This window comes from Chiloscyllium punctatum, chromosome 20, assembly GCF_047496795.1.
Source record: "Chiloscyllium punctatum isolate Juve2018m chromosome 20, sChiPun1.3, whole genome shotgun sequence".
Taxonomy (NCBI): domain Eukaryota; kingdom Metazoa; phylum Chordata; class Chondrichthyes; order Orectolobiformes; family Hemiscylliidae; genus Chiloscyllium; species Chiloscyllium punctatum.
This window is the reverse complement of record NC_092758.1, coordinates 25619545-25642197: the sequence shown is the minus strand read 5'-3', so window position 1 is coordinate 25642197 and position 22653 is coordinate 25619545. Positions and strand designations below refer to the sequence as shown.

At 37.9% G+C, this 22653-nt stretch overlaps 1 protein-coding gene across 8 annotated transcripts in view; it reads left to right on the top strand.

Annotated features, from left to right (window-relative positions):
- The window catches only part of sgcd (sarcoglycan, delta (dystrophin-associated glycoprotein)), a 557633-nt gene extending 539504 nt beyond the window's left edge, over positions 1 to 18129 (top strand). For all 8 annotated transcript variants that reach the window (XM_072590525.1, XM_072590522.1, XM_072590523.1 and 5 more), the window contains 2 exons: positions 12815 to 12938; positions 14956 to 18129. In XM_072590525.1, the coding sequence (XP_072446626.1) occupies positions 12815 to 12938; positions 14956 to 15132 (301 nt within the window). In that variant the 3' untranslated portion in view covers positions 15133 to 18129. The remainder of the gene's footprint in view (positions 1 to 12814; positions 12939 to 14955) is intronic.
- The last annotated feature ends 4524 nt before the right edge of the window (positions 18130 to 22653 follow it).

Here is a 22653-nt window from a genome sequence, read left to right as displayed (position 1 = left end):
AGTAAGAAGTGGCCTTGACACAAAACATCAGGAAGCAAGGAATTGGGAATAGCAAGGGTCAGAAAGCACTGGTGGGAGTAGTTTATGGGATCTGAAAATGTGTTGCTGAAGAAGGGCTCATGCCTGAAACGTCGATTCTCCTGCTCCTTGGATGCTGTCTGACCTGCTGCGCTTTTCCAGCAACACATTTTCAGCTCTGATCTCCAGCATCTACAGTCCTCACTTTCTCCTAGTAGTTTATGGGATGCCTAATACAGATGATGTCATGGCACAGAGCATTAAGCAAGAAACCATTGGATCTTGTGGCAAAGATACATTATAACTGTGGAGTAATTTAATCTTCACATTAAATTTGCAAATAAAATTGGCAAAAGTCTGGAAGTTGAGTTTGAATAATGATTTCACGGTCATTTCCTCGAACATCATAGTTTCTAAAATGTTCCAGGATATAGATGCTTCAGACAGGACGGGGAGAGAAGTAAAAGGGGGGGGGGGGGGGGGGGGTGTGTGAGGCAAGTTGCATTGCTGGTCAGGGATAATATTATAGCTGTGCTAAAGGAGGACACTATGGAGGGGCTGAGCAGGGAAGCGTTATGAGTAGAGCTGAGAAATAAGAAGGATGCAGTTACATTGTTGGGGCTGTACTACAGGTCTCTCAACAGTGAGTGTGAGGGAGAAGAACAAATAGGTAAACAGATTATGGGAAGATGTAGAGGCAGCAGGGTGGTGGTGGTGGGGGATTTTAATTTTCCCAACCTTGACTGGGATGCACTTAGTGTCTGGGTGGGGCAGAATTTGTAAGGAGGATCCAGGATAGTTTTCGAAAGCAGTATGTCAATAGTCCAACTAAGGAAGGGGCCACATTGGACCTAGTGTTAGGAAATGAACTAGGCCAGGTGGTAGAAGTTGCAGTGGCGGGGTTTCTTTGGGAATAGTGACCACAATTCTATAAGTTTTGGAATACTTGTAGACAAAGATGAGAGTGGTCCTAAGGGAAGAGTACTAAACTGGACCAAGGCCAATTTTATCAAAATTCGGGAGGAGCTGGGAATTATGGATAGGGGGCAGCTATTTGAAGGGAAGTCCACATTTGATATGTGGGAGGCTTTCAAAGATAGGTTAAAGATAGTGCAAGATAGGCATGTCCCTTTGAAAACAAGGGATGGGAAAGGCAAGTTTTGTGAACTGTGGATGATAGGAGAAATCGTGCGACTAAGCAAGAGGAAAAAGGAAGCATAAATAAGGTCCAAGCAGCTAAGAACAGAACGGGCCTTGGAGGAATATCAGGAGAATAGGACCAATCTTAAACGAGGAATCAAGCAGGCTAAAAGGGGTCATGAAATAACTTTAGCAAGCAGAATTAAGGAGAATCCCAATGTCTTTTATTTATATATGAGAAGTAAGAGTGTGACTAGAGAAAGGGTTGGGCCACTAAAAGATAAGGAAGGAAGGTTGTGTGTCAAACCTGAGAAAATGGGTGAGATTCATGATGATTACTTTGCATCGGTGTTCACTGAGAAGAGGGACATGATGAATGTTGAGATTAGAGATAGAAATTTGTTTACTTTGGATCACGATAACGTAAGGAGGGAGGATGTGTTGGGTAGGTTAAAGGATATTAAGGTGGAAAAGTCCCCAGGACTGGATGAGTTCTATCCCAGGTTGCTGAGGGAGGCAGGAGATGAAATAGCTGGGGCCCTGACAAATATCTTTGTAGCATCCTCAAACACAGGCAAAGTGCCAGAGGAGTAGAGAGTTGCTAATGTTGTTCCCCCTGTACAAGAAGGGTAGTAGGGATATTCCAGGTAACTACAGACCAGTGAGCCTGACATCAGTGGTGGGAAAGTTGCTGGAGAAGGTATTGAGGGATAGAATCTATTTACGTTTGGAAAAGCATGGGCATATTAGTGATAGACAACATGACGTATTGCAGGGAGATCGTGCCTTACCAGCTTAAAAGAGTCTTTTGAGGAAGTGACCAAGTTGATAGAGGAAGGAAGGGCTGTAGATGTCTTATACATGGAGTTTAGTAAGACGTTTGATAAGGTTCCCCATGGTAAACTAATGGAGAAACTGAAGTCACATGGTGTGAAGGGTGTTCTAGCTAGGTGGATAAAGAACTGGTTGAGCAATAGGAGACAGAGAGTAGTAATTGAAGAGCATTTCTTGAATGGAGAAAGGTGACCAGTGGCGTTCCGGAGGGATCAATGCTGGGGACACCATTGTTTGTGATATACATAAATGATCTGGGAGAGGGCATTGGTGGTCAGATCAGTAAGTTTGCAGATGACATGAAGATTGGTTGAGTAGCAGAAAACGTAAGGGACTGTCAAAGAATACAGGAGAATATAAATAGACTGGAGAGTTGGGCAGAGAATTGGCAGATGGAGTTCAATCCGAGCAAATGTGAGGTGATGCATTTTAGAAGATCTAATTCTCGAGCAAACTATACTGTAAACAGAAGAGCCTTGTTAAAAGTTGATGAGCAGACAGATCTGGGAGTTCAGGTCCATTGTACCCTGAATGTGGCTGCACAGGTGGATAGAGTGGTCAAGATGGCATATGATATGCTTGCCTTCTTCTGACGGGGTATTGAGTATAAGAGCTAGCAGGTCATGTTAAAATTGTACAAGACTTTGGTTCGGTTTTCTGGTCACCACATTGCCAAGAGGATGTGGATGCTTTGGAGAGGGTGCAGAGAAGGTTTACGAGGATGTTGCCTTGTATGGAAGGTGCTAGTTATGAAGAGAGGTTGAGCAGGTTAGGATTGTTTTCATTAGAAAAAAGGAGGTTATGGGGGGACCTGATTGAGGTCTACAAAATCATGAAGGCTATAGACAGGGTGAATAGTGATAAACTTTTTCCCAGGCTGAGGGATTCAATAACGAGAGGTCATGTGTTCAAGGTGAGAGGAGATAAGTTTAAGGATGATACACGCAGAAATTACTTTACACAGAGGGCGGTAAGTGCCTGGAATGCGTTTCCAGCAGAGGGAATAGAGGCAGGCACAGTAGATTCATTTAAGATGCATCTGGACAGATGCATGAGTAGGTGGGGAGCAGAGGGATACAGATCTTTTGGAAGTGGGTGACAGATTTAGACAGTGGATTTGGATCAGCACAGGCTTGGAGGGCCAAAGGACCTGTTCCTAGGCTGTAAATTTTTCGTGTTCTTTGTTCATTGAACAATACATTGTGTAAGCAATTAGCTGTAAATGTATTTTTGACCTGTTATTGTGCAGTTAGATGGAGTTAGTCTGTAACCTCACTGGGAAAAATCATCTGGGAAAACAAGATCACAATATGACTGAATTCCATTGGACATTTGAGTCTCACATACTTTGCTCCAAGATAAGAATCTTAAACAGTGGCAAATACATAACTACAAGGAGAGTGCTGACCTTTCTGAGAAAGGTAATTTTAGGAAATGTTTTCCATTGATGTTTATTCTGTAGTGGTAATGGTGATTCAACTAAAGCATATCATTTACCAATCTCAAATAGATAATGTTATTAATTGTTGCAAAAGAGCATGTTTTCTTTTCTATGCTAATTGTCCCTGTGGTATTATCCTGTAACTGTTCTCCTAGTGGAGGACACTAAAGAATTGTATAATTCGCCTGGATTTGTTTTAAGAAAGAAAGGCCTTCTTCAGTTTTATCTCCTGTCAGTTTGGAGGAATCTGGAATAAATAGCATATCGGGTTCTTTTGAAATTAACAAATAAAACACATGAGACTTAATATAAATCTAATTGTTAGAAAAAAAATGAGTGAACCCACTGACAGCTTAAACTTAGCAGAGGAGGAGAAATAAGCTCACACAGTACATTGGAAAGTTAAGCTGGTTGGCACTAATAAAACCTACAGCTGATGAGGAAACTTGAAAACTTGAACAGGCAGCAACAAAAAGCATACATCTGACACAGCCATTCGAAGAGTTTAATATAATAAAACATTTCATGCTGGGTTTGGCTGCTTGTTGGACAGTTGCTGGTCTCTAACCAGTGAAAATTCAAATACATGCCATTTGCCTATTGACTATCATCCAACTGGTTGAGGTCAACAATATCTTGCAGAGACAACTTTGGCAGCTGGAGAATAGACAGATGTTTCAACTGCATACCAATGGGTGTGAATGTTTTTGTGTCCTTTGCAGCTGTGAGCAGGCACAACAATTTTGAGGTTCAGGCTCCAACATTTATGTGGCAAACTGCTGGCACCAAATGGGCAGTCTGCTTCAACTGCCTGCTTAAAACATGGCTTTGTAAGCCCTTTGTGTGTCCCACTAAGGTCTCTCAAATGTGGAGGATGTGGGACTGGTACAGTCCCTTTCTCTAGAACAGGCAAGAGCCTGTTCAAATGCTTTCATGAATTTGTTTGAACTAATTGTATTTTAATTCACAAATTGACAGAAGATGTGCCATGCATACTAACCTCAGTAAGCAGTCTAACCAATGGTTGATAGGGAAATGGCAAGATTTTGAGGATTTACATTGTGAAACTTTTAAGAAGGCCAAAAGGAACAGGCCATACTGGCTGGCCTTTCCTGTGCAGTTACCAACTCAATTCTTGCTCTGAAGCTTGTACTTTGTAGCTGTGAACCCATTTGTCATTATTTTCCTACTGGAAAAATTCACATGAATCTAAAAGAAACCTAGGAAATGGTTTGATGTTTTCATTGGGCACTATTCATTTCATGGCCTTCTTGGTCTCAAGAAAAATTTTCTTGGAGTCATTGGTTTCATGCATGCCAGATACCCAAACTCCATGTCCTTCATCCCACACATCTCATGCATTTGCCGTATGTGCCATTGACTTTGTAGACCATCTAGAGTTGGCTAGCTCAATTGAATGGAGGGTTAGTTTATGTGACAACAATAGCATGGGTTGAATTCCCATGCTGGGGGCTGAGGTCACCATGAAAGTTCCACTGTCTCAATCTCATCCTTGGCCTGAGGTGTAGTGACCCTCTGGTTAAGGCACAACCAATTGTCTCTTGAATGAGAGAGTGGGACCATGGTGACTTTACGTTTTTTATTTAATTAGTTTAGTTCAAACTCAGAAGGCTTTAACAGAATTTGAGGGAATTCTGGAAGTATGTGTGAAAAATGAGAAGTGGAATTCCAGTTCTCCTCTCCTCCTTTTATTCTCGTTAGCATCTTAGGAGAGGATTTCTGATTTCTTCTGAGAAATTAGGTACATGTCTGCTTATTCACTTGGACTAATTCCCTCCACCCCCGGGGATTGTGTTCCTGGTTGTGATGTGTAGCTACATAGCAAGGTGTAAATATTAATCAAAAACTGATTATTCAAGACTTACAACTACAATTGCACTTTTCCGTACCGGTCTCAGAGGATCGTCTTGGTAGGTCAACAATTTAATCCTTATCTAAACACATTGTTATTATTTGATTTATTTTCTCTCAAAGTAATCTAGCATTATTTAAACATTTTAGGATTTATATTTATGATCTAACATTTAATCACCGAGGATTTCTTTTAAAAAATGTGTAATGCTTATCACAACAATGTTTAAAGCTCTAATTATGATTATTGTTAACTGAATTCATGAAAGGTGATTTTTAGCGTGTGTCAATTATTTTGGATTTCAGCCAACTGCAAAGTCATTGAGTGCAAACTTTAGCATACGTGCTGTAAAATAAATAGCTCTCTTTAGTTCTGTCTCAGAGCTTTTTGTTTCAACGCTCAGATGGCGCAATTTCAAACTGACAAATGCTCGAGAAGACAATGAATTTCAATCTTTCTTCCCTCCCCAACTGGGCTGTAAAATTTGCTTCATTTGTTTTGATGTAGCAATCGGCAAGCACTCAATCACACTAAACTGTACCTTTTCCATTATATTACCACACATGGAGCGGTATTCACTAACGTAAATGCTACAGCTTCCACATGAGTTATATGACAGCTGACAGACTGTTCAAATCTCACGTGACTCAGGTGAAAGTCACATCTTTTGTAATGTATTTTGCACAGGTGAAATTAAAGTCTTCCCACGCTTCAATGCACAGCAGCCGTGCTCATGTTATCAATGTGAAATACCATTTCTCTTAATAGATTAGGGTGGAATATTATAGATGCCGAGACATATTACTGTTTCAATTATTGTCACATCATTCGCCCCAATGAAATGAATGAGATTAGAAAAGGAACTGGGTGAAGAGATTCACCTTTGACAATGATGTGCAACTATCCATGAACAGCACATGTGACAGCCCTCAACTTGAATCGTGCTTCTAGCTTCCTTCATCTGCAATGTGCCAATGTTATCAGTCTTCAGTTAATACTTGAAACATGACATGAGTGAATCACATAAAAACGTATTTTATCCATCATCAGAAATTGCCCTACTGAGTATTGAGAAAGCAATCTGTTTGAGAGATACCAAGAAAAGTAATCCATCTTGGATGGTAGTATTAAATGGACATTATTACATCCATCTGTATTTTGTCCTTGATATTCAGTTCTGAAGTATGAGAGGCTTGAATTTCTCTTCACTTCAGATGCATTAAGCCTAATGGCCTGCCACTGTATGCTACACATAGAATCTGCAATAGTTAATTTCATAGAAAAGCTTTGGATGCAGGGATATAACAAGGACTACAATTTAATATGATTAACTGCTCATCAATTTCTGCTTTCGGATAGCACAGCAATTCTGCTACCCTGTCCTCTAATTAATTATTGAATTATTAATACCTCCTCCATTCAAATTGCTTAAAGCTTGAACATGCAAGTTATTATTGCAAATTCAGAAGTTTTCGAAATAAACCTTGAGCTTAGATCAGACATGTGGTAGTGTCAGTCATGCTTCCTGTGACATCTTGCTTGGCATTCAAAATGAAAAGCAGCTATTACATGAAAAGAGAACACTGATTCATTTCAACAGAAGAAGTCAGCCTTGGCATAGGGGTTGTAATAGTTCATAATCAGAATCTTCTTGTAGTATCAGGTCACATATTGTAAACTTTCATAATTGCCTGCTTTATCTGCATGTTAATCTTCTATGATTTGTGGGCAATGTTATCCATTTTCTCTCATCAATAACAAAAAACATCTTTTGCAAATATGATTAACTCACAATTCTCCATATTATTTTCCATCTGCCACCTTCTTGTCTCTTTGCGTCCTTTTCATAGTGAAACAGCCGTTTTGATTTTGTTTCAGGAACAAACTTAGATACATGAGTGTGGGTGAAGTGTCATCAAACTTAAATGTTAACTGATTCTCTTATCACATATTCTGTTAGACCTGTTAAACCCTGTTGAGTATTTTCTGGTTTTGATTCAGATATCCAACATATGCAGTTCTTTTCTCATGGATACATTATAGTCAGTTTCCTTATCTGTTTACATAAATTGTAAGTAGCTTAGGACGCAGCACTGATCCCGATAACGCTCCACTACTTACAGCCTACCAATCCAGAAATGAATTGTTCCATCATAACATACTTCCCCAATTTTTGATAACTCTGATCTTTTATACCAACCTTTTATGTCCACTCAAACAGTTTTTGAAAATTGAAATACAGTACATCCACTAGTTTTTCCCTATCTATCCCGCTGGTGACAATCTCAAAAAACGTTAATGGACTTGTCCAGTGTGATTTCCTTTCTGTAATTCCTTGCTGATTCAGCTCAGGATTTTCCATGTGTCCTTTTATAACACCCCAGTACGGATTTTATGTATTCAAGCATTTGCTTTAATACTGGCACATAATTTCCTCTTTTATCCTTATTTCTGAATAGTAACGTCACATTTGCTACTTTGTTATCCATGTCGATTTCTACAGGATTTAGGGAATTCTGAAAGATTCATACCAATATATCCCTGATTCTGTACTACCTTACTTAAATCCCAATGGCTAAAGTGATTAGGTCCGGGGACTTCTTAAACTTAGCTTTTAGCTTTCACTTCTCCAGTAAAATTTTTTTACTGATAGTAATTTCTATTACTTTTTCATTATGACTCAACCTTTGCCCATTATATCTGCAAAGTTTTTAAGCCTTCTACAAAGACAATTACAAAGTATTTGTTTAATGTCAATTCTTTATTTCTCATACTTTCTCCTTTCTCTACTTCTAAAGTTGACTTTTGCTAATCTCTTTTTTTGCATATCTGTAGAGATTTTTACAAGCTCCTTAATATCACTTGCTAATTTATGCTCATAGTTTATATTTTAATTCTTTTTCAACTTCTTGGGCATCCTTTGCTGAATTTCAAATCTTGCCAATCCTCAAGCTTAGTTTTCTTTTAGAACCATAGCAAAATGTCAGTTTGGAAGAAGTCAATGCAGTTGATTCTGTCCATACCAGCTCTCACCAAGAGAGCCTGCAATCTTTCCTTTTGGATAGTTACCCAGTTCTCAAAGATCTCGATTGAATTTGCCTCCACTACATGCTTGAGCATTGCATTTCAGATCCTTGCTGTGTTAAAATGCTGAACCTCATGTCATCATATCTATATTATTCTATATTCATTGGAAATTTGGTGTAATCAAACTGGAACTCTAACATTGAGTTACACACCATCTACCACCCCCTGAGAAAAAGAACAGGAAATGACATCACCACCGGAAATGACATCACCAACCCAAAGAAACCCAAACATATAAATAGAAAGCAGAAATCGTCAGCAGTGTTTCCCCTGGAGGCCCACTGAAGATGTTACCTAGTAGGGTGACGAAATGTCTGGAAATGAACCTTCCAGCTCAGCGAGCAAAACTACATCCAGAACCTCAACCTGAGCGAAAAATCTTCTCAAAACTTGGCTTGATGTAATCAGTTAAATATTTGCCATAAGGCTAAACTTAGAAAGGAAAAGAAACATAATTGATTAAGGGGATGGTTTTTGATGTGTTTCATTGACAACTAGGCTGGTTTCCATGCCTATATGTTGATGAGCATTCTATACTGTCGATTAACAGGGAGTTTAAATCATAAATAACAAGGAAAAAAATGCCAGTTTTCCTAAGCACTGGAAACTTTATACAATTGAGAGACTTGACTTTGTGATATTGGCAGCCCTGGGACTGGAATGTGCAACCCCCTGGATAGCAGCCAAGTGCTGAAGTTGAAATATTTTATAGGCAGTAATAGCGAGTGTTTCAGCCAGCATCACTGATAAACGTGTTCTCTATTTTAGACTCATTCAGGGAGGATCAATAAGTGGGAACAATCCAAGTGCAAAAAAAGTTGTATTTTGTTCTAAATAAATAATGCATGATGTTTAAGGGCGATTGAACAACAATAATTGGTATTTGTATTAGTGCTCACTTTGACCAAGAACTTGAGCAATCCATGGTTTCTCAACACTTCTGAAAACTAAATAACTGAGGCATCACAGCCAACTCTTGAAAGATTTTCAAAGGGCTTGAAATGAGAACATGGTTACTACCTTAAAAGCAAAGGAAATTTATCTTAGATCATTTATTTTTAGTGTTATCTCATCTAAAGTTCCTACACACACGTGAATGTCTGTATTTTACAAAATAGCATGTCCGATTTAGATGTAGAAAAGCAGAATGTTGTTCACTATTTCTCACATGTAGGTGTCTCTATTTGTTCCAATTCCTCATTTGCCATGAGAACGAATTGTATCAGCTTAATGGCTCAGAACCAAGGCTCTCAGAACCTCTTCTGAGGGCAACTCAGAGTTAACCATGTTACTGTGGCTGTAGTCATGGTGTAGGCCATACTAGGTAATTATGACAGGCTTCCTTCCTTAACCTTTCATGCCTGTCTTACAGTTTCATGGCTACATGTAAGTGTCAGGTTTTAATTTACAGTCCTTTCCTTTAAAAAAATGACATGGGTGATTTACATGTATTAATAACATTTTTTAAAGAATTTGATTTCAAGCTCTGAATGTTGGTTTACTTTTGTGAGAGGGCTTAAATGTTAATTTGGTCAGTTTTTTCAGAACCATGACTTTAAAGACAGAGTGTGTCAGAAAGCAACTGATTTACAAAGACCCCCCTGAGCTGTTAATGAAATGTATTTATACTGTTAGGGCTTGCAACCAGAAGAAAGCATTAATAATTAGCTTTACGAGAATCTAGGATACACAACTTTATTTTAAACATTAATTCAAAAAGTTTGGTTTAATTTCAAAAGAGACCTGACTGTGGTCTGAACCAAGTATAATCTCTCTTAGAAAAGGCGATTGTTCAGAGCAGGTAAGTGAATATGTTACCTCAATTCAAGAGTCTACTGTGTGAAACTTCGCAATCAGGAGTATTTGTTTAGAATTCTGCAGATTATTAAAAGACTGAGAGAATCTAAGTGTTCAGTTGTTTGAGTATTGCAGGAAATTGCCTTCATACCACACAGGACAGGAACTGTGAAGAAGCAATTAAGTTAAGGAAGAGAAATTTCTTTTGATTTTGATTAACTATAAGGTGATGGTATTGGGGATTACCATCTAATAGGGACTAAAAAAAATTCCCGAGACCTAGTAGAATGAGGGTACCGATAATGGATACATTAAGTAAAGGCTAATTGGGTATAAATAAATTATATAAGTATTGGAAGCAAGTAATCAGTGGGGTGTGTGCAGAGTGTAAACTGAAATAAAGCTCTTGTTAAAAGTGTGAAATTGGATTCTGTTTAAAGATTGTTACCTCCCAGTGTACAACCATTTGGAATAGATGGGATTTTGTTTTGCCATGTGTTTTGAAACCTTTTAACTTACTCTATTTAGATTACATGGTTTGGTTTTCTTATATTTAATTTTGTGTAATAAATGACTGTTTTTATTGTTAAAACAAATCTGCAGCCAATGGTACTTATATTTCAGTTAAGTTAACCATATTAAATTAGAAGAAAAGGGGGTCAGTGCAGAACCCTGAAAAGTCATAGACAAAATAGAATGGGCAGATTGGTGGGAGATAAGTTTGAATGAGTTTAGGGGCAGCACAGTGGTTCACTGGTTAGCACTGCTGCCTCACAGCGCCAGGGAACTGGGTTTGAGTCCCATCTCAGGTGACTGTCTGTGTGGAGTTTGCACATTCTCTCCATGTCTGCATGGGTTCCCTCAGGGTGCTCCGGTTTTCCCCCACAATCCAAAGATGTGCAGGTTAGGTGAATTGGCCATACTAAATTGTCCATAGTGTTAGGTGCATTAGTCAGAGGGAAATAGGTCTGGTTGGGTTACTCTTCGGAGGGTTGGTGTGGACTTGGTGGGCCGAAGGGCCTGTTTCCACACTGTAGGGAATCAAATCATAAACAGTGACTAAATTCAAATTCTCAAACTTATTACAATTTAATTAAGTACTGTGCTAGCTTCAAGACATCAAGATTTGGAAACTGTTGTTTGTAGTCTCAAAGCTCACTGAATAGATTTGTATAGTATGTGGTACTGCCAGCTATGATTTTGAGTACTGTAATGTGTGCCTTTTGAAATTTTGTAGATTTCTTGAAGCCTTAGTTTTCAATATTAAGGTAGATTTGCCTTCATGTGGTTCAGGTGGCTAGCTGGATAAGCATGATGTCCAGTCCCTGCCCATATTACTGCTAGAAGGCTAGGGCTATTTTGCAAGCCAAGTCTCATTTTGTATGGGTGGTGCATTGCATGTAGAAATCAGACAACCTAGGGCCACCCACAATGGATTCAAGGTATCACACATTGGATGATTCAACCACTGTCTGGTTTCTTGTCAAAAGGTGGGTCAGGAAAGATCTGTTCTCAGGTTCAGGACATTCTGCTGCCTGGGTCCAGGATAATTCTACTGCTTGGACCTACAAAAATAAAAACTATTATCTTCTAGACTTCTGGACCAGGATGGTGTCCATTCTGCCTTACTGAGTTTTAAAATGGCTCCAAAGTTTAACACACATCATAGGACTTTGATTTATATTGTAAAATGACCTAGCACTTATACTTGGCAAATCTTCTTTCTTGTCTCCACCTTATGTTGTAAAATATCATCCTGGATGTCTGGGGCTACTGATACCATATGGGATAGTAGAGCGACAAGACATTTTAACCTGAAGACAGACTCCAGGTTTATTAAATATTATTTAATATTGTCACATTGCATCTAAGATACATGATGGGCTCTTATGAGACATCTGCTTGACTTAAGAGTAATTTGCTGTGGCTTAACATTACAGCGACTAAACATTTCTCACATAGTATTGGTAACAAATCCAGAACAAAAGCAGAACCAAAATCAATTGGAACATGCTGTGCAACTCTGGTTAGCTCCTTGCAAGGACACTCCTTTGTATCTGTTAGGTGGAGCTTACGTATGATTTCAGTTAACCATTTCTGGTGGATAACAGGTTAGACAACAATCACCAGAGTCAGTAGTTGGTCCTTTGGAGTTTTGTATTGCCCACAGCTTCAGCAATGAATAAGGTAGTATATCAGACTCCCCTTTTCAGTCATTACAGCCTTGTTTCTGCTGAGCAGGAAACTCCTGACTCTCGCTCATTCAGAAATGATATAATGCATTCTATTGCCCAATGGTTTACAGACATTTGATTAAACATCTAGGGTAGGATAACAGAGTCTCATTAATCAACATAATCTCTAAACACAGTACAAATAAATAAACAAATCTCATTTACATTGAATATTTGCTTCAAAGGATCGATCCTTAGCCTGTTTGATTAAATACATTTATCATCTGTCAATAAGATCAGTATCACTTCTTCAAACTCAAAGGAAGCACCACAGTGGAATTTACTTTATTACAAAGGAGTCAGGTTCTTCACATGTATTCATTTCTGTAACTCTCAGCTGAAGTAAAATTGACAAATACTGTAACTAATTCCAACATTTTGTGGCCCTAGACTAGAATCGCCCACGCGTTCACTAACACTGGAGGCACCAAAAGGAGTTGAGATCTATGCAGAGGCGGGTAATATGCAGGCTACTTGTCGAACAGAATTGAAATTGGAATCTGAAGATGGTGAGGTGAGTGTATAAGGATATATTTGCCATTCATATATTAAATTTGAATCATTTAATTCTGAAATGATATTCTATATGAATGCAAAATCAAGGATGTGTACAGGAAGAATTTTCTAATCCATTTAGTTCTTTTGAAAGGACGATGTTTTAAAAGTCATTGCAATATTTTTAACAAAAGAAATCGCCATGCCATCTGAGTATATTGACGATGTTTATCTAGTTTTCAGGCTGCACGTTATCTTAGTGGATGTTTAGAAATTTAAGGAAAAGCGCAAAGAGAATTTTCTCTCACATCTTAAACCAGCATTGCACCAAGTTTGTGAAAATAATGATGTGGTAGTTTCAATGTAATCCTTAGTGAAATTCAAATCACGGCACATAAAGATGCCTTCAATAAAACATTATGAAATAGTGCGGCTATCAAATTGGTGGTTTGATTTGCTTTATCAGTGTCATTGAAGTATGCATTAGGTCCTTAACATCAGGCATGTAGAGAATAGACCTTATTTGAAAAGTTAGCTTTAGAATGGCAGTGAAATTGGATAGTACAAAGATTGAGAATGGAATTTGATTGTAGAAGACAAGGGTCTGGGGTTGGGGGTATTATGTCACAGTACTAGGGGCCCCATTTCTCTAAAGGTTGCAAATTAATCGGCCTAATTTGAAGGCTGTCAGCGCAGGAGCCACAGGTGAGTGGTATCTGAGGATGTTGACACTAGTCAGGCAAGACATAGCAACAGGGCTGGCTGAGGGGGAACTGTGTTGAGATCACTGTGGCAGTCGCTGCCTCCAGTGTGTATGGGGTTGGGATCTTCCACAGTCTGAGCTGTACATTAAGTGGCTTAATTGTGGTCCAAACAGCATACCATCTTCCTCATCACCTCAAAATGGCATTCCACCCAATGTCTTGTGGTCTCATCTATACCAATCCAATCCAATGGAACATAACCATATTAGAAGCAAGCAGACAGACTTACTATCAACACTCAATATCCTGATTGAATTGTTAAGATGTCATAATGGTTTGATAGAACCAAATGGATTTCTCCACCATTTCAGGGTAATTTAAAAATCACAGGGTTTTTCCTCCCTAAAGGGCATTTAAGAAACAGCTTGCTTTTTATGACAGTCAACAATTATAGATTCATAAAGTCATATAGCATGGAAACAAACCCTTCAGTCCAATTTGTCCACACCGACCAAGTTTCCCAAACTAAACTGGACCCACTTGCCTGTGTTTGGCCAATGTCTCTCTAAATCTTTCATATTCACGTACTTATCCAAATGAATTTTAAATGTTGTAACTGTACATATATTTACTACTTCCTCTAGCAGTTCATTGCACATACGTATCCACATCCCCCAGCTCCCAAGCAGACAAGTTGCGTCTCAGCTCCCTTTTAAATCTTTCTCATCTCACCTTAAAAAGGTGCCCCCTAGTTTTGAACTCCCCCACCCTAGGGAAAAAAACATTTGCTATTCACATTGTTTCATGGCCATCATGAGTGTATCTTTTAATTCTATGTTTATAAATTGAACACATGATCCCAGATCATTAGCCTTGTCCTCTATGTTACATGTTTAATGAGTCAAGATTAGAGTGGTGCTGGAAAAGCACAGCAAGTCAGGCAGCATCCACCAGAAGGGTGCCTGCCCAAAACGTCGATTTTCCTGCTCCTCGAATGCTGCCTGACCTGATGTGCTTTTCCAGCACCACTCTAATCTGGATTCTAATCTCCAGCATCTGTAGTCCTCACTTACACCTACATGTTAAATGACATTGCCACTGATTCAACTGCCAGCCAATATGCTAATAAATTTTATAATTTTATTGACCACGATAAAGCAAGACAAATGTCAGCATCTGTTTGGATAGAATAAATGTGGAAAACAAAATGACATTAATATTAATCAGAAATTTTGAAGATGTTCTGAGATTGCGATTCTCGTTTACTGTTCAATGGTGACAGAATGCATGTCTTTGTACAAATCTCATTATTCATTTTTCTCTCTCTTTCAGATCAATTTGGAAGCTAGAAACATAAAACTCCCCAGGCTACCTATGGGTTCATATACTTCCTCATCATTCACTCAACAAAATGTTTTTGAGGTGTGTGCTTGCCCGAATGGCAAACTGTTCCTTTCACAAGCTGGAGTGGGCTCCACATGTCAGATAAGCAGCAGTGTCTGTCTATAAAATAAATTAATAATAAACCTTTGCAGGGACAGAAATCTGCAAGCATTGCCAGCAATGTCAGGCCTATCGAATTTGGACATTTATTGGCGCCATAGCTGTGTGGCATCAGCCTGGTGGATATAATGGGAAAGGCCTTCTAAATAGACACTTTGTGCTGACTGTCTTCAAACCCTGTTCAAAATATTGTTTCAGTATTGGGGTTAAAAGCAAACAGGAATAATTTGTACTGAGACATATTGCTATAACATCTCTGTTCAAAGAGGGTAAAAACAAATGTATGCCTTTGCCTTAACTGAATGCACTCAGCAAGGAAAGCACATTATTTTTAAGTTTCACGTGTGTAATTGGGAGTGCAAAGATTACAAAATGTGTGTAAACTGATCAATACCCAGTGCTGACATTGAACCCAGTAATCATCAGGTTTTGGACTGTAGGTGCTCTGATTGAGTATATTAGGAAAGAAAAGAAATGGCTTAGCAGATGGCATGGTAAGGTACAGCTCATTTATTTGGTAACATAAAGGTAGAGCAACAAGTTGGTATGTTGGCAATTTTCAATAATCACAGCAATCCCATTTTGAGGGATTTTTTTGTGGTACATTACTAATGTATCCCAGTTATTTTTTTAAACCTAGCATCATTAAAAGTCAACTTATTAATAAATTCTTCCATTTTTAATTCCATTTTTATTTTTGGAAAATTCATTGAATTAGCCTTGATGAATACTTTGGTGCAGCATTGAGGGAGTACGACATTTTCAGAGATGCAGTCATTTTAATGAGATATTAAATGCATCCTCTGTCTGCTGATGTGGATATAAATGAATCTTTGGCACTATTCGAAGAACACGTGCCCTCCTTAACCAACATAACAATCAACAAACAAATGGCATAAACTTGTTTTTCATCACAGTGCTGTTGTAAAATAACTTACAACATTTCTATACACAACATTGATGATGCAACTTCAAACTAACTGATTATATATGAGGTACTTTTGAAAGACCTGATAAGAAGCTTCATAAATGCAAGATCTCTCTTATTGTAACTTAAATAATGTTTCAATATATGATTTCATAAAATTACTGCATAATTTCAATTTTTCATCTCTAAGATATTCATTTTGAGATTTTTGATTGCTGCTGTGAATATTATCCTTAGCATCAACTGAAAAGAATTTGAAGAAATTTAAGAGGGTTAACTTCAGTCTTTTTTTCCTTTTTTATCTCAAGTCAATGCTACTTATCTCTAGCTGGCCACATCATTTAGAGACCTGATCCAGGTTTACAAATGTCTTGTTGATGATACAGTTACTTCTTTAGGAACATGACATTAGTCTGCACAGATAGACGAGTGGGCAAAATTGAGCATTCCCCTTTACTTTTACCTATAAAAAAGTGCCTGATCATCTTTTGTCACTTCTCTGCCAGATCAGGCTCACTCGGTAGTGAATTTGAAAGGCATTCTTTGATGCAGCAATTTGGAGTCTGAATGGTAAGTATTTAGAGTAATGCTTGTTTTGTTGAAAACTGGTCAACTTTTTAATAATATAGATGGAGATATTAATTAATCAATTCCCATTACATTCCAAAAGGTTAAACAATTGACAATTGGAACATTTGCGAAAAAGTAATTTGAAAGCAATGTCATCACCAAGTCACTAATAACATTTACTACTTACTACAGTTAAGAAAGACAAGGGTTTTTTTTTAGAAAAAAACAAAGATTTAAGTCTTTTGAGTTACTGTGCTATACAGTGCTGTGGTCTAAACATGTCGAAACCAACAACATGTAAAACAATATGGTTACTCCATGAATGTCTGTGCAGAGATAACCAGTAAAAATGTTACTGTCTATTAAACCATGCTAATGTTTAAAGCCAAGAGTGATTTTTTGTTTGGAAAATCTGCTGAAAACTGATTAACTAAACTCACTTGGTTTTAAAGCCATAGGTGTAATACTCTACAGTCTACTGCCTGCTGATTTTGAGAGAACTGTAATCGGTGCACTCCTGGTGTGTATGTACTGGTGTGTTGTGGTAGATCAATAGAAAAATATTTTGGAGTTTTTATATATTATGTACCTATTTTATGGCTTTGAGTTACTAAGTAAGAAAGAGTCACAGACCAAAGACTGATGGGAATTCAGCCACACTGTCCATACATTATATGGTGCTTACTTTCATGACTCTGTGAGGGCCTAGTAAGGTGTCATCTTATTTCCTGTCAAAAGGATCAAGACCAAGGCAGACAACAACAGCAGAATTTGCAGGAATTAGCAAAACACATTGGAAAACTCTCAGGGGCAGGGTTGGAAGTGAAGCCAGAAGAACAGGTCTTGGCTGACTAATACATGTATATTATACACATTTCATTTGAAATTTTGGAGTTTTCTTGAAGAACCAGACACAAATGTCTATCCAAAGTTATGGTCAGCAAGTTACATTGTAAAAGGCTACAGGTAGTGTTCAGGAAATCTTCTCCTTAATTGCACCTATATTTATCTGGATTTTCTTTTGTGAAACATGTAATTTTTTCTCAGTTCCCTGTGGAGAGTAATAATCTCTCTTGGTCCTCTTCTTTGGCAGGCTGTACCACTGTTATTCTGTAACTGGCCACAATTCACTGTCAGAGACTAATAGGGATAATCAGAACAACTTGCCTTCTGAATTTTGTATTTTTCCATCCTTTATGATGGAATGACCAACTCATGTGTTCAGCACAACGGTACAGGTCAATCTCAGTGAATGAGGAGACTGAATGCTGCCGTTATGCCACGTCCACAGAATTCTGAGATCCTTTTGTATCTTGTAACATCTGCAAGGTTGTTTTTATAATGCATAATACCACACCATCCACTTACATAACTTCAGAATTTAAACTGGATCAGCATTGAACATTTTATTTGTTTTCTTTTCTAGTTGACACCTGACTATCAGCCTGTTGCACACTATAATGTTTTCACCGTGACAGACAAACTTTGTGGTCACAAAGAATAAAGCCTGTTCATTTTGAAAAAAAAAATTGTGTTTGCTTTTGTTGAAAAAAAAAAGGCAACAGCACTTTGAGGCTGATTTTTCATGGCAAGGGACTTTCACAGATGCCAGCTGCATGTTCAAGTTAACATTTATAATTTGAATGCGATCTGTCAGCCTTTTTCTGAAATAAAGCATACATTTGGCAGACTCACCCCATGTCATTAACAATATTGAATCAAATAGACCCATCAAACACCTCAAATAAACTATTGCTTAACGTTATTATTGTTTACTGGTAAAAAAAAAATCAAATTGAACTGTTGCTGAAATGACACCACTGAACTTTAGTGAGTTTTGAGATGATTTGCAGCTCAGGTTGAGGTTTTAGATGTAGGTTTGCTCGCTGAGCTGAAAGGTTCCTTTCCAGACTTTTTGTTACCTTACTAGGTAACATCTTCAGTGGACCTCATGTGAAGCAATGCTGAAAATTCCTGCTTTCTATTTATATGTTTGGGTTGGTGATGTCATTTCTTGTGGTGAAGTCACTTCCTGTACCTTTTCTCATGGGGTAGTAGATGGGGTTTATTCAATGTGTTTGTTGATAGAGTTCCAGTTGGAATACCGTGCTTCTAGGAATTCTCATGCGTATCTTTGTTTGGCTTGTCCTAGGATGGATGTATTGTCCCAGTCAAAGTAGTGTCCTTCCTCATCCGCATGTGAGGATACTAGTAAGAGAGGGTCTCTCACTAGTATCCTCACATACAGATGAGGAAGGTCACCACTTCGACTGGGACAATACATCCATCCTAGGACAAACCAAACAAAGACATGCACGAGAATTCCTAGAAGCATGGTATTCCAACTGGAACTCTATCAACAAACACATTGAGTTAGACTACCACCCCCTGAGAAAAGGAACCAGAAGTGACTTCATCACAAGAAATGACATCACCAACCCAAACATATAAATAGAAAGCAGGAATTTTCAGCATTGCCTCTCCTGAGGACCACTGAAGATGTTACCTAGTAAGGTAACAAAAAGTCTGGAAGTGAACCTTTCAGGTCAGCGAGCAAACCTACATCCAACACCATTGAACTACATGGACCGTGTAGCACAAAAATCAGCCCTTCAACTCAGCTGAAAGTAATAGGATTTATACCTCACATGAACGTCTTCTCACCCTATTTTGTCTCAGTCTAGCATCATAACCTTCCATTCCTTTCGCCTTTGAATACTTATCAAACTTCCCCTAAAGTGCATCCATGCTATCCCTCTCTCCTATGCCACAAAGTAGTGGAATAAAAACAAAAGGAAGCAGAAAAATAAATCTTCTCAGTGAAGAACCCATTCACAGGTGCTCCTCGCTCTTATATAAGTAACTGAAGAAGGAAAAGGCCAATGAGGAAAATGCCAGAAATAATAGATGGGTCTTTATTGCCACTGCATTTGAGATATTTTGAAGCCTTTTTGTTTTCTTCAACACTTCATTAGTGCCTGATTTTGATTCTGCTTTCACTAACTCATATTACACTTATTCAATGCAACATCAAAGCCTGGGGAAATGCTAGAAATTATTCTGAAAAAAGACTTTCTTCATTGATGGCATTTTGCATCTTGGCTAATAAGGAACTTGTTAGATCATCTTTCCTGGTTTTGTTTGGGTTCAAAGCAGCTTAAATCATTAGAGAGATACTGTTCTAAAATTCTTCAAGGGTCATTGGTGTGTTGGGGGTTTGTAAATTTGTTTATTAAGGCTTTGTTCAGTTTAGTGTTTTCATCAAACTTATAAATGTTTTTCAAAGAACACATTTAGGATGTTTCTATACATGCAGGCCAGAGGAAGCTTGGTTCCATTATTAGTGAATAACTATTTTACACCATATTGTTGAAGGTCTCTTGACTTGATGATAAAATCCTAATACTTATGCATTTCCATTATTCTACTGTAATGATCTCCTAATGATCTGCCAAGAAATTCTGTCAGTTGTGAGAACCTTCAGATTGGAGATGAGCTTGCTTTAATGGTGTTGCTGGATTTAGCAGATGCAAGCTCTTGCCTTGTTTGCTGTGATTCCTGTCCTAGTGGGATTGTGCTGACTTGTCCATCTGTGATTTCTGTTGGGAGAGAAATCCAGGTTGCAGACTTGCATGAAACAATCAACAAACCTGTTGAAAATATTCATGTGGATCCAGACTATATATAACTTCTTTATTTAAAATTACCTTCATTATATCAGAGTGAAACACTTTACTCTCAATTCCTGACCTTAAATTAAGAAAAGTAAGTATTTTGTTTCATACTGAAATGCAAAACATAAGTAATTATTGTTATTAATTTTAAGCTTTCATTTCTAATTAAGCTTTCCTCCATTTTCTGTCTAGAACTATTGAAGATGCGTTGTGACTGTGACAATGGAATTAATCTGGATTAACTGTACCTACCTTCCATTTCCTGCCATTTTTCCTTTTCTGTGAGAAAATACCTTGTCTATTTCACTCACCCCTCTTCCCACCCCATTACCTCTCCTTGTCATTTTTCCTCAAATTAGAAACTGACCAGTTGAAAATTATAGGGGTACAAATGCATTCTGACCAATCACAAATTATAAACAGCGTAATTCATAGAAATCTCTGCATCATGACTTTTGCTTTCTTTTGCTTCGGTTTTGATGCCCCAATGAGAATCTTACATGATTTACTGTCTCCTCAGATATAGTAACTCATCAGGCAACCCAGGATCCTAACTACACTCCAAGGGTATGACCACTTTTTGTGTGTTAAATGAACATCAGAAGGCTACATGCTCAATGAGATGTTTCAAAAAACTGGAGATCAAAGTGGTTTTCATTTGTGTGTTACCTGTATACAAGTTATATCATCAAGTAACTAAAAATAAAACAAGAACAAGAAACAGGAATACAGTGTGCATTTCCAGGCTCCCAGCCAATAAGCTGAACAATGAATTAGCTAGAAAAATCATATAGGGAGTACAGAAATACAACAGTATTTTACCAAAACACTGTTCTTTGCCCTAAAGCAGAGGAACTAGGATATAATAAATAAATAAGGAAGCTTTGAACAAAAAATAACTTAAGATGTAACTTAGTCACTAATGCCCAGATCAGAATATTAAATGAAGCATAACAAAGGTGGGCTTACCATTCTATAGGACGTACAGGGATCATGAATTAAGTGCCAAGCAGACTAGTAAAAATACCCCAAGCACTTACTGAACATACAATAAGTAGAAGAGTGGTTGATAGGTGGAGCAGTCTTGTTTATTTCTGCTATGTTCTTTGGTCACTATAATACTTCTGGGTCACTTGAGAAACTGGGATTTGCAGTTTACTATAGCTCATGGCTACCATCAATTGTGATGCAATGTTCAGAGTAATAATGCCACAACATGGCAGAGCCAAGTAGAGTGATTACCTTGTTATTGCAAATTTTTTGAAATAAATTGGTTCTCTAGTCTTAGCAGAAGTCCCATTAAAATGATAAATAGTTCCAAGTATTTGCTAGTGAACTATCAAGAGAGGCTAAATAAGCTCAGTCTATTTTCTGTGAGGTAATTGTGCAGAACCAGGAAAAGTGAATGAAGGCATAGAGTAGGAAAATAATAAGGATAAACATAACAAAATTTCTTCAAAATTCGCAACTTGTTTGTTAAATCAAATAAACTATTCCAAAGCAAAAATAGGTTTTCAACTGAACAGGATACTGGTCTTATACTGAAGGGTGGGAGAAATCGAAAAAAATCTACAAAGTAAGATGCTGTAAGTAAGGTGGATGCATTTTTCTTCTTTCTGTTTATTTATATTATATTCTATAAAGCAGTTCAAAATTGGTAAGTTTATCATGGATTGATGTCATTGTTTTCTGTAAGTAACTTGCAATGCTGGCTGACTCCTCAGTTCACTCAAGCTGCACTGTCAATCCGTATCTGAGGATGATAAGTGAATTAGTTGTCAAATTCTTGAACAAGATTTCTGCAGATTGAATTATTTGTGCTCATATTGTTTCAGTTTGGTCAGTTATTATTTAATGGCAGCACTAGATTCAACCTTATTTGAGGCTCAGCAGCAAACCTTCAATGACTATGACCAGCTAATGAAACATGGACCTTTAGACTGGATCAAGGTTGTGAGATAACTTTTTATTACTTTCTTCACAAACTAGTGTTGTAGAGAGTTTTGCAGCTCCCATTGAACTTTCACTCATAAGAGCTAATAACTTCAATAGTGATAGGTCTGGTACTCAAAGCATTTAGCAATTCCAGTGGTAGAATGTTGGACTTCAATGCACAACATTTTGGTGCTGTTAAAGTTGCCTTTCAACTGTTTTCTTTTTTGGCCAGTGAGCTGTTTTGACTTCATGTCCCACCATAGAGCACTGAAGGCCTTTCTTTTTGCTGAGTAAAGCAATTACATTGTCAATGAGATTTCACATTTGTACCTATAGCAACAAGGAATAAACACAGGAACAGTTCTTCCTGGATGTCTACCTACAGGCAGCAGGCAGAAAAGGAGATAACTTGAAGTATGG